The 15,396-nt window shown below is 43.1% G+C and overlaps 1 protein-coding gene and 1 non-coding gene across 3 annotated transcripts in view; one reads left to right on the top strand and one right to left on the bottom strand.

Annotated features, from left to right (window-relative positions):
• Positions 1–15,396, bottom strand: part of KIF16B (kinesin family member 16B) — a 254,449-nt gene that overhangs the window by 104,228 nt on the left and 134,825 nt on the right. For both annotated transcript variants that reach the window (XM_040981816.1, XM_040981817.1), the window contains exons 16-17: positions 10,525–10,607; positions 9,080–9,168 (exon numbers count right to left, since the gene is read on the bottom strand). In XM_040981816.1, coding sequence (XP_040837750.1) covers positions 9,080–9,168; positions 10,525–10,607 — 172 coding nt within the window. The remainder of the gene's footprint in view (positions 1–9,079; positions 9,169–10,524; positions 10,608–15,396) is intronic.
• Positions 4,764–4,870, top strand: LOC121157531. Its single transcript, XR_005884053.1, has one exon. It is a non-coding gene; the product is annotated as a U6 spliceosomal RNA (small nuclear RNA).

The following is a 15,396-nucleotide window of genomic DNA, read 5'->3' as shown; positions in this document are numbered from 1 at the left end:
ATTCAGCATGAAGACCTCTTGGTATAAGACGAAAATATATAAAGTTTTTTTGACTCGTTCTATTTTCCATTACTATAACATGATACTTGAGACAAAATACACTATAAACAGTAGAGATTTATTTTATACAGTTCTAGAGACTTGGGGGTTTTCAAGAACAGGGTGCCAGCACCTGCCACACGGCCCTCCTGTCATCATGACAATCCAGAAGAGCAAGTAAGACACACAATACAGAAGCAGGTGAACGCAGCCTTTTATCACAAGCCCAGATTCAGGATAAGAGCTCCCCTCATGACCTGACCAACTCTTACAGGTCTCACCTCTGATCCCTGTTCTAACGGAATGTTAACTTCCACTTGAGTTGATGAGGGGCACTTAAACACATATACAATGAATATATATGAGTGTAGCCCATATCCACAGGTTCTGTGCTGATGGACTTAACTATTCCTGGGCTGAAAATATCCCAGAAAATAGCACACGCCTGTATTGAATACATACAGATGTCTTTCCTTTACTCCTTAGACAATGCAACACAACAAACATTGAAATATTATTTACATGGTATTGGGCATTACAAGTAATGCAGAGATGTGTTAAGTCTATGGGAGGATTTGAGTAGGTTCTATCCAAACACTATGTCATTTTAGATAAGGGATTCGCACCTCGGGTGTCGGGAGATTCTGAAGTCAACCTCTCAAGGACACCAAGTCACCTCCACAAAGACGCAGATTGATAGGCAGTGGGCACAGGTTTGGCTAGGATATACAACAAACACATGAACTCTGCAGAAATTGGTGCTTTTTAATGATTTATCTATTTCCCATAGAGATGATATTAAAATAAGGGACTAACATTCATTTTCAGGCACCTGTCTTTTTGCCCTGATTGTTGACGGTTTCAGACCACCTTCTGAATTAGGGGCCTCCCATGCGTCGGGAGGGCTGCAGCAGCCCTGATGCCAAGCAAGCCTGATTCCAGGCTGCTACTCTCCTCGCATGCCTGAGCTGGCTCACCAAACATAGGTTTAATCTTGACTGCCAATACTTTTTTGGGGGGAAGGAGTCTCATTGGGTTTAAAACCGTAGGTATCTTTCCTCCTCAAAAGGGAATTGTGCAAATACATCCATTTAAATGAGTTCACTACCACTTGGTGCTGAAGACGAGGCTATAGAGACAGTAAAAACTTCTTTTATTTTCAAGACTGGAATAAACTTGGAACAAATCTAATTTTGCTTCAAGCACTTTCAAGAAGCTGTGAAGTTTCCACACCCTGCCAAATTAGCTGCCTGTTTGCAGTCTCAGAGCAAGGCGGAGGATGCCCAAGCCACTGGCCTGTCTCTTCTTAAGAGACTGCGCCAGCGGAAGCCGACTGTTTCCCTCACAGGGAAATTATCTCCTGGCAGAGGCCCTGGGCTGGGCACTCCTCCAACATGGAACTAATTCCCAAAGGAAGTCACTAGGCTGCTCTGCCTCATCCAAAAATTCCCTGGCACTAACTACCACGCATGTGTGTGTACAAATCACAGTTTCTGGGGAGCTTTAGATGTGGGCCAGCAGTAAGTTCCAAAACTATGCTAGGAATGATATCTCACACAACTCTATCAGCTGGGCTGATAAAACATTCTTGGGTAGCAAAGTCTTTACTCTTAACTATCCAAATCCTGCTAGAATTCAGTGCAGGAGTGGAGAGCAGTGGTCCACACATGAGCTTTGGGTAGGCTACCTGAGTAGGCTACCTGTTGCACAAAGACAAAAATCATGTTGCAGTTAAGTTGGATCTGACTGGATCCAATTTGCAAACAAATCATTATGCTTGTGAAGAGCTTTGTTGTGGATGAATTTGAATACTAACCTGTAAGTTTTTATTCTATTGTAAATGACAAACAAAAAAAACCACTTAGATGTACACAATGACTAAGAAACCAGGACCAGGAAATGTGTCTATTTCTAATAGTTAAGAAAATTAGCTAACATCTTGGAGTAGGTCTGTGTGGGCAAGGAGATTACTGAGACAGGAGGCCTATATGGAAAAGCACACATGCCCAATGTGAAGCATGAGGCACCTGGAAACCTGTAAGAAGACTGATCTTTTGTGCTTAGAGCACATCTGCTGCTCAGAACATACCACTCTCTGAACATCATGGACATATGGTTTGCTCTTTTGCAGAGTCAAAGATTAGGGTGTGGTCCTACTGTCCAGCAGCATATATCAGTTAAATGCACAAGCACTGTGCAAATTAATTTGGAGCGAATTAAGATCAAGGGTAGCACAGAGGGTCTACCAGAGGATGCTGGCAAACTGGAGCTGCGCAGGGAGATGCTGGAGGACACAACTACTGTGGCCAGCTCAGAAGCTGAAGAGGACTGGCCCATGGAGGACAAGCAGAGGTGTGAGAGATCTGGTCCATTCACTGAAACCAAAAGATGAAGTTTGAAGTAGAATGTGACAGGAGACAACACCGGGTTACAAAGTCCTGGGTGATCATCCCAATGCTTGGAAGTCACGCTGGAGGGACTGGGATCAGGAGAGTGTTACTGGAGGAAGCGGGATTCTCACAAAGAGCTTAGGAGATAGGGTAAGCTCCCCTCTCAGGTGCAAAGGAGGGTCAGAATGCCAGGGACAGGCCCTGTCCTCCCTGTGCCATCTCAAAGGGGAAGTCAAGAAACAAAAGAGGGCTGTGACATTCAGATGTCAGGCTTATCTGCAGTTCTTCACATAGTAAATGCAATGGCCATTTGGAGGGAAAAACAACAATAAAATTTCTCCTTCATGTTCTGCCAGCATAAGGCAGCAACATTTTTGAAGTAAAAATGCCCCTGTAGACTTGCATGGAGATAAGACGAAAGCTAGGAAAATAAAGTTCCAATGGAAAACCAACTTTAGGGGGAAGAAATTTTCAAGGGATAGAGTAAGTGATGACTTCTAGCAGGTGCAGGAAAGCAGGTGGTAGTCAGGACCCAGAAACAGGAGAAGAGGGAGGAGCTTTGGAAACCCAACAAGCATCCTGGCATCATAAGACAGATATGGGCATCAGGGTTTCACAGAAGAAAGGAGCAGGGAAAGAGGAAGATGATGTGTGTGTGTGTGTGTGTGTGTGTGTGTGTGTGTGTGTGTGTGTGTGTGTATGGGGGGGGTTTAGGGTCAATTATACTAACATTTAATGAGCATCAACTTTATATTACACACTACCAAAGGGAGACAGGAGTCAGTTTGCCTAAAAGAAGCCTAAAAGCAAAAGCAAGCTCTGAAACAAGTCTCTTGAGCCAGATGTTCCAGCAACTCTTTTAATTGCTATTTATTTAAAAGTGGTCCTGGAGAAGTAGCAAGGCCGACACAGGAACAGGGACACGAAACATGGCAATTATTGCCAGGGGCTGGTCATTGAGAATGTGAGAAGCTAAAACTTCAAGAGCGATCACAGGACTCAGTGAACATGTGGCTAACCCTTGAGATGTGGTACAGTAGGGATAGCAGGTTAATCAGCATGGTTTTCCCTGATTGGAACACCCTGAAGTCATCCAGGTTTGATAGGTGCAGATAACGCCACCATCGCTCTGAATTCTGACAGGCTTCACAAGTGTTTTTGCTGTGTATTAAATCATACTCTGAGTTGACTGAATCATAGTCTGACTTAATCACTCAAGCACCAGCCCGGGGCTGAACAAATGATGGGTCCTCCAGTGCTAGCTGCACGAATGAGGAGAAAGCGCTACAGCAGCAAACATCTATTTTATTCAACAGCAAGAATGGCCTTTCATCCTGTAAGCTGAGTAACAGCACTTCTGACAGGCTACTCACACCCTCACTTTCCCACTGTGAGTCTGACAGCCGACAGTCACTTACAGGATAAAGTTCAAGGTCCGGGGTCTGGTTCCTCAAGGTTGTACTCATTATCCTGCTTGCCTCTTGACAACCTGCTCCTCCTCATACAATGTACTTTGGTTGGGTGGCAAATAGCTATCAACCAATTATTTAAGCTGGAAATTGGAAGTCAACATTTTTTACTTCTTTTCAACCCACATCCAATTAATCATCCAGGACTTGATAGTCCTTACAGCTCACCCTTATAGGTTCCGGTTCAAGCCTGCACCTCCAGTCCACCTCCTGGAGCTTTATCAGGGCTCTTATTATTCATTCACCAGCGTGATCCCTCTCCATGTAAAGCTAATTATGCTGATCCTCAACTACAGACACTTCCTGCATCCTACTCTTGGTTGGGCAGAGCCGGTTGAAGTGAAGTTGGCAGAATGTGGAAGAGGTGACATAATCACCAGGACCTCCATCCAAGCTAGATTCATACTTCATCATACGTGGGGGCTGCACTTTGAGATGATTCTTTCAATATTTATAAACACTTTTTTTTTAAAAAAAATTAGACATTCTTGGAAAAAAAGAAAGAAAAAACAGTGCAGAGAAACAGCAATAACATACCACCTCATAGCTACCAGGGTAGCTATATTAAAAAGAAAAAATCACAAATTGCTAAGAATGTGGAGAAACTGGAAACCCTTATGCACTATCAAATAGAATGTAAAAGGGGGAAGCTGGTAAGTAAAATAGTATGTTAGTTCCTTGAAAAATTGAAAACAGAAATACCACGTTATCTATTCATTCAACTTCTTAGTATATAGTAAAAAGATTTGAAATGACAAGTTCAAACTTATTTGCACACCCATGTTCCTAGCAATATTATTTGTAATAACCAAAAAGCAGAAGCAATCAAGTGTCCATCAGTAGATGGATGGAAACATCAAATCTGGTGCTTGCTTCAGCAGGACATATACTAAAACTGAACAATACAGAGAAGATTAGCATGGCCCCCGTGCAAGGATGAAACACCAAATGAGACAAATGCATGCAATGGAATGTTACTTGATCACAAAAAGGACAGACATGCTGCCATATGCAACAATATAGATGACCCTTAAAGATACGCAAACTGAAATAAGCTGACCTTGAAAGGAAAAGCACTGTAATGGTTGCACTTACACCTAACAGTCAAATTTATGGAAGTCCAAAGTAAGATAGTGGCTGCCAGGAGCTGAAGGGCTAAGAGAACAAGTTACTATTTAATGGATATAGACCTTCAGTTTTCCCAGTTGAGGAGCATTCTAGAGACTGGTTGCACAGTGATATTAATGCATTCACTACTACCACATAGCACATTTAGAAATAGTTAAAATGATCAATTTTAAGTGGCTTTTATCACAAACACACACAAAGAGAGAATAAATTACTATGTTTCTGGGTATATAGAAAACAATTATCTGCTGTGTTTTGGGCTAAACATTTTGCTCATACATTCTGGGAATGCTCTGAAAACAGGCAAATCAGAAAATACAAAAATGCTGCATGTGTGACATGCATGCCTCAGATACCTGAGTTGCACTGTCCCTCCTTCTTCTACTCCAATTTGACCAAACATGGCCTTTGGAGAGCTCACAGGTGAGGCCACACCTGGTGACTCTTCCTCCCACACCCATGGGGTTTGCCCAGGCATTTTTTCCACTCAGAATATCTCTCTCTCTCCTTTCCTACCACATACACATCAGGGCCAACATGTACCCACTTCATTTTGATCCTGCAGAGTCTTCTAGGAGACTTGAAAGGAACTGGTTTGGGGTTGGTGAGGAATGGCTGTCAAGAAACAAGTCTTGGACTTGTGTTTTTTTCCCTCTATTCTCTGAATCCAGCCTTTCTACAGACTAACACCATCATGTCTTCAACCACGGAAAAGGCACCAGCCACAGGCTTTGCATCTTCTTAATGTTCGAGCATCCCCTGCTATCCTTCCCCAGCTGCCTCCCTTATCACAGGTCATACATTACTATGGTACTTACAGTGAGCTGAACTGAGGGGAAGCTTGGCAAGATAACTAGCCCGCATAAGCTTTGAGGCCTATCACATTGGTTTCAAGATGCTGGTTGAACTTATCTTAACATGAGTAGAAGTATCCACCAATAATGAGGTGGCCTTTAATTCTCCATATCCCCCAGAAGGGTATGGACAAAGGGTCCCAGCAGCAGAAACGGCATCCCCTTCTAGGTACTGTCGCCTGGACCACTGCCCTTCTGGGCTGACCTCCCAGAGGAGAGGTTACAGAAACCACAGCTCTTCACTGTGAGCCCTCTCACTGCATTCCCTTTCTTCTCCAAGTGTTCACACGCATGTATCAGTTAGGCCCAGGCACAGGGAACACTGCATGTCACATTTGGCAGAATCTCTACACAAAACAGACCCTTCATGAGTGCTGACAGACCTGCTGAACTGTTGAAACCTGCATTTCTACCTCAAGAAACCAGCACATGTGTTTGCCCAAGCAGTTTATTATCTGGATTTAAACAGTTATTTAGTAAAGGCCCAAGAATTGAACAAATCATATTCAATGCTGTTCCAGTTTGTTGCCCGGTGCTTATTTAGGCAGAAGATATACCCACAACATCAAAATAAAGGTCTAAGCAGCACGACGATAGCTTTACTTCTGCTTCATTTTGCCTAGCTGCTGGAGCAGACAACTTCACAATGAGCTATTTCCCATAAATCAAAGTAGGCAATTTTTCTCCAATTATATTTTAATTCATGGGCAATCATTCTCTAGAGCAGGTGGCAAGCTAAGGGGGTCTGGAAACCAGGGAGAAAGAAGGTATGATGAAGTATTAAATAATTTTTATTTCACTTTGTACCAATGAGTGCTGCAGGAATGGCAGAGAAAAAGAATGTGTCTGTTAAGCGGAGCCAGGTGAACGGGCTGCACCAGGCTAGCATCAGATGCATTCAGAATAGGATCCTCGCTAACCGCAATGGTGTCTGAAAGAGACAGTTTCCCTGCCTTGGCCTGATTTACTGTTTCACCAGGAGACTCTCTTCCCCTTTTGGTGCTGGGGAAGCCTGGCTATGACTTTGAGCTTACTTCGTTATCACATGTCATCTGGGACTCGATGGGTGCCACATAAATGCGCTCCTCTTCCTAAACTCTTAGTTCAATATTTAGAACATCTGTCTCTGAGGAATTCATGAAAACTCTTCCCCAAAAGAATCCTTGAATAAAATTTCATTCTCATTCTGTTTGCTGAATTTTTACCAGGATATTAGTAGGATGTTAGGAGGATGACCCTTCAAAAATAAAGAAATGAGTAAAGCTCCTGACTTCTACTCACTTCCAATTAAACAGGAAAGACAAACACCCACAGCCTGAATTCCCACCCAATTGTCAGTGCTCTATATCTTAGAAGGAAGCCTGAGTGTAGGCCACCTTCTGGTTTCCAAATAGACACATTTAATTCCCAAACAAATAAAAAATCACCACCAAGGATCATGTACATGATACTGGATTCTGCCACTGAAATGGAGTCCTGGGCCAAGAGGACCAATCGAAGCAAGCATTCTGCATGAGAGGAGAGGTGAATCAAACCATGGTGGATGGATGGGATATTAAACTGAACCACTCCTGAGGACCTGCATGTTCAACTACACTTAAAATAACTGTATGAACGACTCAATCCCATAAAATGGATAAAGGCATTAAGTAATTGAGTATCTGTAGCATAATGTTCCTTCCAAAGCACAAAGCTCAGTTTTCACATGTAAGGAGTTGGGGTCTTCTCAACAGGGCTTATGTTAAGACAGAGTTATTCAGTGAGTCCAACCTTCGTTAATAACCATGGACCAGAAAGGAAAAGCTCAACGTGGAAGAAGAAGGTGGCGATGCAGGAGTGTCCTGCAGTCCAGCAGCCCACAGAATGGTACGGCATTAACTGGTTTTTTCATTAGTTCAAGCAAGGGGGCAGATCTAGGTTTCAGTTGGCTAGCCTACAGAATGAGTCACTTCTGCAACAGCAAAGTCATTTCTTGTAGGAGTCTGCCTTCCATAAATCAGAGTGCTCACTTGAGCTAGAGAGGTGAACACTTTGGAACAGATGGCCTAGTGTGAGCGAAGATAAACTGGCACCCAGCTGGAGTGAGGCAGGCAGTGATGTGGTCAAAGCATTAATGGTTAAAGTCAGATGAACCTGGACAGGCAGGGTTAACTGTGCTTCAGCAGGCAAGCACATTTCTGCCAACTGGAAATAGCTGCTGTGAGAATTACAAGATCATGTATGCTAGACACTCAGAGGCATGCCTAACATACAGTAACTAGTAAATAGAAGAAAGTTTTAGAAGATAGTTGTTCATGTTAGCTTTATCTTACTTCTTTGGCTGTTAGATTTGCTTCCACTATTTTATATGAAATTCTCCTGTAGTAATGATCACATCAAAGAAACTCCTCAAACTGGAATGATTCTCCAAGTATTTTCTTCCCGCTACCTGTTCTCTGGAACTTTCATTATAAACGTAATTTTGTTAACAAACACAGAGATGAGAGTCATTTAGCTGGCCACCTAAGGTGACCCAGCCACAGGTCCATTTAAAACTCCCTCATTTGGGGTTGGCATGGAGGCATATCAGGAACCTTTATCTGTGCTAGTTTTTGTCCCCGATGGACTACTTCCAGTTTAGCTCCAGATTAATGGCCTATGAAAAGCAACAGAAGACAGTCCAAGTGCCCGGGCTCCTGCCATCTGTGTGGGAGACCTGGGTGAGGCTTTTGGCCCCTGGCTTTAGCCTTGGGTGAACCCTCGCTATTGCAGCTGCTTGGGGAGTGAACCATTAGGTTGGAAGACTTTCCTCTTGCTGCCTTCTTTTCTCTGTAACTTTTTTAAACACATAAATTCTTTAAAATGCTCTCATTCATGTCCTCAGTAGTCACCTAACATTTAAAGAGTTGTGTGCTGAGTTGTTGAAATGCCAACTCTAAAATATCAGAGTGTTTTGGAAATGATAATGAAGACTGTAACAACACCTAATGAAGCTTACTATACCATTAAGCAACCATAACAAGAAAACATAATCTCATTTATGGTTTAACTGTAACTAGACAAAATGACATACACATAGAGCAAAAACTGGGAAGAAAGTTAGAAAATTGCTAGGGTTGGTTTGTGAGGCAGGTACAGGTGTGGGAGTCTTATTTTGACCATGTGACTACAGCGGCATCAGCACAAGACACAAGTGTGAGAAACATAAGGAAGCACTCACCCGGGATTATACAACATAACGGCGGACAGGTTCTCACGGGACTTGGAGAAGTCGGTCATGGACAAGCTGAAGGAGGACAGAAGGCCACTCTAAGAGTAGACACAGGGCAGAGTGGTTACCACAGCAGAGAAGAGGCGACCAGTGTTCTGGGTCATTGCTTTCCACCCAAGAGACAATGAGCTGCATGCAACCATGATCACCAGCAATAACAATCCACCTCTCCAAAAACAGCAAACTGGGGGGTGGTTGGGCTCTGCCACATCTCAAATCCAAGCATGGTCTGGCATTCTAGGACTGGGGAAATTCACCCAGTATTCTACAGTCCAGATAGTCTTCCTTGCCAGGCTTTCTGAAGGCAGGAACAGCTGGGATCACCATAATTGTCATCCTCCATTCCTTGGCAGGCAGCAGTCTCCTGCTATCAACAACAGTAGTTCATGTGCACTGAGTGACTGGGTCAAAGGAGGGAGAGGCATGTGTAGAGCAGGAGTGAGTGCGAGCTTGGCTCCCTGGGCCTCATGGGAAGCTGCTGTGGGCAAGTGTTTCCCCATCTCCCCTTGAACCTGCGATCTCCAGTGGGGTCCTGGACACGTAGGCTAGGACCCACAAGCAGCTGTCCTGAAGAAGGCAGTGTGCAGCGTTGTCATTACTTCCCATCTCATTGAGCTGGCAACTTCTGGTGGCCTTAAAAGAGCACTTGAGATGGAAGGCTGCCGAACTCAGTGCTGAAGGGCAGAATATTCTGGGCTGCAGGTCAGAGTTGCTCTTGTTGGCTATTGAATGAGGGAGTGTCTGCCTCACTCTGGCTTTCTTCATGATCATCTGTCTATCCCACAGGGTAAATAACTGCTCCGGCACATTTAAAGTAACAGAACTAATGTGGAAGTTTAGCACAGGTCCTACCTCAAAGAAACAGTGGCTATTGACTATACAGGCCTTATCAGTTTAGGGACCAACTGTGATATTTTTAGGCTATTTCTTCTTTCCATTTGCACTTCCTTGCCAATCTCCCCCATTGAGGAGTTCCCACGGCCTCTCTCTAATGGACACTACTCAATCAGATGGGGCCTATACTCACCCCTGTGCTGCATCTCATCCAACTGTGCCTGATTGTGGGTCAGAGTTGTTCCAACTCAGGCAAATTCTTAAAACAAATCTGATTGACTGCAGGTCACTCTTATGCAAAATAATATCCCAGCCCTTTGCACGGTGCGGTGGGAGGCCAAAGAGAAACGTCTAGAAAGGTCCAGAAGGAATATTTTCACCTGCCCTGGACTTCACTGAGTGCTCTCCTACTGTACATGCCAATCATTTCCAGAAGGAAACTGCCTGGCATCACTTCTTACAGGTGGCTGTGTACTCCTGGAAGTCACAGTGTTGGAATCAGTGTGGACCCACCATCCTACACCTATCCACCCAGCCCCTGGAGAACTCATGCCACTCACCTTTCTCTTCTCCCTGAGTTTGGCAGCTTCCTTTGGATGATTAAACCGAAACATATTAGTTCTGCCCAAGAGTATCACAGCACCTGAGAACACACAAGAACAGCAGTGAGTTCATGGCAAGCTGCAACATCATAACATGCAATTCTAGAGTCAAAAAGTAACTCCAATGCATTATAAAATAATTCCAGATTAGTCTCAAAAGTCTATATACATAGGCCAATTCCAAACCTGCAAATACTTTTATTTTTATAGCTGATATCACAATACTCATGATATCCCAGGCAGAAGTGATGAGTCTAAGCATTACAACTCATTATGAGATTTAAAAGTTAATACATGGATAATTAGACCTTTGATTGTTTGGAAGGCGAAAAAAAAGTAAAGCAAGTTCTCCAAGGACGTACTATCAAGCAGAGCATCTGGTTACAAACTTGGGAAATGTTTATTAATGCTGATAACAGTACAACTCTCAAAGAAAAGTGCTTTCGAACAAATTGTGATAAAAATGGCAGAGCACAGGCAACTGTTACTAAAAAAAGCCTATAAAAAATATGTCAGTAGGTCTAAAGCAGCTAAAGTTCTCGCTTTAAACATGCCAGGATCCCATATGGGCACCGGTTCTAATACCAGCAGCCCCATTTCCCATCCAGCTCCCTGATTGTGGCCTGGGAAATTACCAGGAATGGCCCAAGACCTTGGCACCCTGCTCCCATGTGCTAGGCCCAGAAGAAGCTCCTGGCTCCTGGCTTTAGATCAGCGCAGCTTCGGACATTGCAGCAACTTGGGGAGTGAATCATGGGACGGAAGATCTTCCTCTCTGTCTCTCCTCATATATATACACACACAGAGAGTCACATATATGACTTTGCAATAAAAATAAATAAAACTTTAAAATATGTCAGCAAAGAAACCACACATGTATGATCTGTTTCCAAGGGAAGAACTTTGAAGTTGTGACCATACAAGAGAGAGGCTCTTTTCTGTTTGACTATAGCCCTCGTTATTGGAAAAAACTCACCATACCAGGAGCAGAGAATTTCAAGGTAAGCACCCATGATAGTGGTCTTAAAAGTTGGGGAGAGGAGAGGAGGAAAGGAGCTTTCAGCCTGGTTAAGCAAACAAACAAATCCTTCCTAAGATCAGAGCTGTACACGGCTAGCATGAAGCGGAAGTCAGCCAGCTCCTTGTCACTAGAGGCCTGTGAGAGAAGCAACACTCCAGAGAAGCCCGTGCCATCTTCGGGGGACCTCCCCCCCAAGAGCCTATGACGCCTCAGGACCAATGCTCAGGACCAGCATTGTCTGCAAACAGATGTGTTACTGGAGGCAACACAGATACTGAAGTCAACTAGGCAGATGGATGGTTGGGCTGAGAACAGACTTTTGCACAAAAAAGCTGACCTGGGACTCACTGGGTATCTAGGGTGACAGGAAGTGTTCCAGGTGGGGTCATCACAGGGAGAGGCTATGCCTTGGACAGGTGATTGGGATAAAGCCAAATCCATCAAAACACGGGATTGTAAAATAGTGGCAAGTGTCAACTGTGGTAAGATTAAGTGAAAACAGACTTTGATGACCAGCACAGCCAGGGAGCAGAGCTTTGACCAGAGGCCACAACTGGTGAACAGAGATAAAATTCAGCCCATAGATATGTTCTGTGTATCTTGTGTAAAGACGCACAAAAACAAAAATACTAGTTGCCAACAGCTATAACCCTGAAGCTTTCAAACGAAACCTCAGCTTTCTTCTTGTTATTCATTTGACACTGGTTGATACAGAATCAGACCTCTGTTGCTAACTGCTAAAAAAAAAAAAAACCTGGCTATAATGATAGCTGCCTCCTTTGGACACAGCACAGGACATTTCATTGATCACGGGTGCCAGTCTCTCTTCTGGGTGACATCATCACAAAAGACCCTTTCATTACCCCACACAGTTATTCTGAAACATCGACCAGTATATCCACTGATGCCTGAGAAGTTTCAAGATCAATATGGTTAAAATCAGACTGTTGTAGGTAAAGCTGACCCTGCTGATTCCAACATCCCTCTTCTGACTGCTAGTTCAAGTCCAAGCTACTTTGTGTCCAATCCAGATTCCTGTTAATTCCTGTGCCTAGAAAGGCAAGAGAAGATGGCCCAGCTACTAGGGACTCTGCTACCAAGGCAGGAAACCAGGATGAAGTCCCTGGATGTCTTAGTCATTTGAGGAGTGAACTAGTAGACCAAAGATATCTCTCCCTTCCCCCACACCTCTGTCACTTTGCCTTTCCAGTAAGTAAGCAAGTAAGTAAACATGTAAGTCTTAAAATATGAAACTGGTTTAGAGCACAGTCATAGAGAGCAACTAAAGAGCTGGTTTAGGCATCTGTCACTATTTAATAGCAGTGAACATGAAATGGAGAAGGCTGTTTCAGAGACCAGAAGGGCAGCACTCAATGTTACCTACTCTGCAATCTATAATCTGCCTTATCCCCTGCATGTAAAATTGCATTGTTAGTTTCCCAATTATAAGAAGGCACCATGACCATATTTAAGAAATGCATTTCCCATGCTTTTTAAGCCTAAGACTTAGAGCTGTGTGCCACACAAGAAGTCAAAAGTTAAGCAGCCATGTCTGGGATATATGCATATTTAATGCTCTTAAAGTTACATTAGAGATTAATAAGGCAATAGCATTCCAGGTGTTAATTACATCTAATCCAATTCTTTTCTTTCCCTTCTGTTAATCATATGCCCAGCCATGCAAGTTGAAAATTGCTAAAATATGTTAATAGAGAAATAGAATAGTATTTCAAAGACATACTTCAAATAGCACTAAATCATTGAAAATAATCTTGCCACCCACATTATTTGCATCAAGTTCACACACAAAAAAAGAAAGTCCTTTAGGGAGTTATGAAGGAAAGCAGAAATATCCATGACAATCCATTGTTTCCACTTAAATGATGTCAACTGCATGGCAATGTAAAAGGTCGTAAATTAAGGCTGGTTCCTTCCCTTTCCTCTACTGTATATTATCACATTAAAAACAACAACAACAACAACAAAACAGGTGTTTGAGCAGTGATAACACATAGTCTGGCCCCTGGCTCCCTTTGCCTCTAGGACAGCTTCCCGTTAATATACATCCTGGAAGGCAGCAGCTGATGGCTTAAGTATTTGGGTCCCTGAGGCCCAGAGGGCAGAACCAGACTGAGTGCCCAGGCTCCTAGGCAAGCCCTGGCTTTTACAGACATGAGAGTGAACAGAAGATGAAAGTTCTCTATTCCTCTCTCTCATTCAAATAAAATGCAAATAAATTTAAAAATTAAACATGCTGGGTTTAAAAATGTGCATCATTTTTACAGGATGCCACTGCTCATTCTCTAAGAAAATATCTTATGAATATTATTGTATACTACTCAATATGATCAGCACTGAAAATATACAGTAGAACAAGTCAAACACATGCTTTGCCCTTTGAGTTTTAATGCCACAGCAATTAAGCCACTTCATAGAACATCCACATTACACATTAGAACTAGGATCAAGTACCACCTCTGGGTCCCGCTAACACATACTCTGGGAGGCAGTAGATGATGGCCCTAATACATAGGCTTCCATCACCCACATGGGGGACTTGGATGGGATCCATCTTCCTGCTAATGCACACCCTGGAAGCAGTAGATAATGGCTCTAATACATGGGCCTCCATTACCCATGTTGGGGTAAACAGAAGACATGACACTACCAGTCATGTCTAAGGAGTACAGGGACAGTGATTAAAATCTCCATGGATTGTGCTACCCATCAAATTCTAGGTAAGATTTGTGCTGTTGTATCAGCTCATGATGACTGTATTTGAGATGACAGTGTAAGGAATGCCTGTATTCAGAGAAACAGCTGACAAAAACATTTGAGGTGACCACAGCTCCCCTAAGGGCTGGGTCCAACTTGACGTGTGTTTAGTGGCTGTGTTAGCAACAAAAACCGGAAGCCATGTCTTTCTCTCAGGGTTTCTCAGTTTGCATTTTCACCACTTTAGAAAGGTCTGCCTCCATCCCCACTACCCAACAAACACACACACACACACACACACACACACACACACACACACACACACACACACACACACACACACACACAAACGCCCCTACCTAAGCATGCTCCTCAGAAGACACACTTTCATTTTAGATGTGATAACTGAAGAAGCCAAACTCTGCTGGGAAATTTTCTGAAATGGTTCTGATAGGAGGTCCAGGGAAAGAGGGATGGGAGACAGGGACTCTTCTTGAACTGCCAGATTGTTAAACTGTTGACTAGGAAGAAACTTTCTCCTGTACAATAACTCATTTTCAATGTCTTAAGATATTTATTTAATGTATAAAATATGTGTAAAATAAGTTGTGAGGATGGCACTATTTGGAGGGTCCTGAGGGAAAGTCAGCTCCAATAATATGCTGATGTTTATGAACAGAGTAAGTGGGATGTCCAAGGGCTTCAGACTCCCATAACTATTATTATTATTATTATTATTATTAAAGATATCTGAACTATGGTCATTTTTCTTCTATCTTGAGAATGGCTTTGACTGGTTAAATGGATACACTCTTTGCTACTGGTAGTTGGCCTGGGGATGAATGGCAGGTCCTAGAAATCACAAGATACCATCAGATCATCAGTAGTTGTGAAGCTGTAAGTGCACCTGACACTTTACTGAAAATCCACATGGGCCTTGTCCCTTCCTTTACAATGTTGATGATTCTCATATAGATTTACTATTTCCTGTCTTAGATAAATCTCTTCAACCCCCGTTTGCTCTTTGTAAAGTGAAAATTGCAAACTTAGAGTCTGAAACTCTGGAGAAGAAAGAAAATTGATTTTCAATCTTT

The sequence above is a fragment of the Ochotona curzoniae genome, unplaced genomic scaffold (assembly GCF_017591425.1).
Source record: "Ochotona curzoniae isolate NIBS_2020 unplaced genomic scaffold, NIBS_Ocur_1.0 contig_3520, whole genome shotgun sequence".
Taxonomy (NCBI): domain Eukaryota; kingdom Metazoa; phylum Chordata; class Mammalia; order Lagomorpha; family Ochotonidae; genus Ochotona; species Ochotona curzoniae.
The sequence above is the reverse complement of the archived record's forward strand: the minus strand, read 5'-3'. Positions and strand labels throughout refer to the sequence as shown.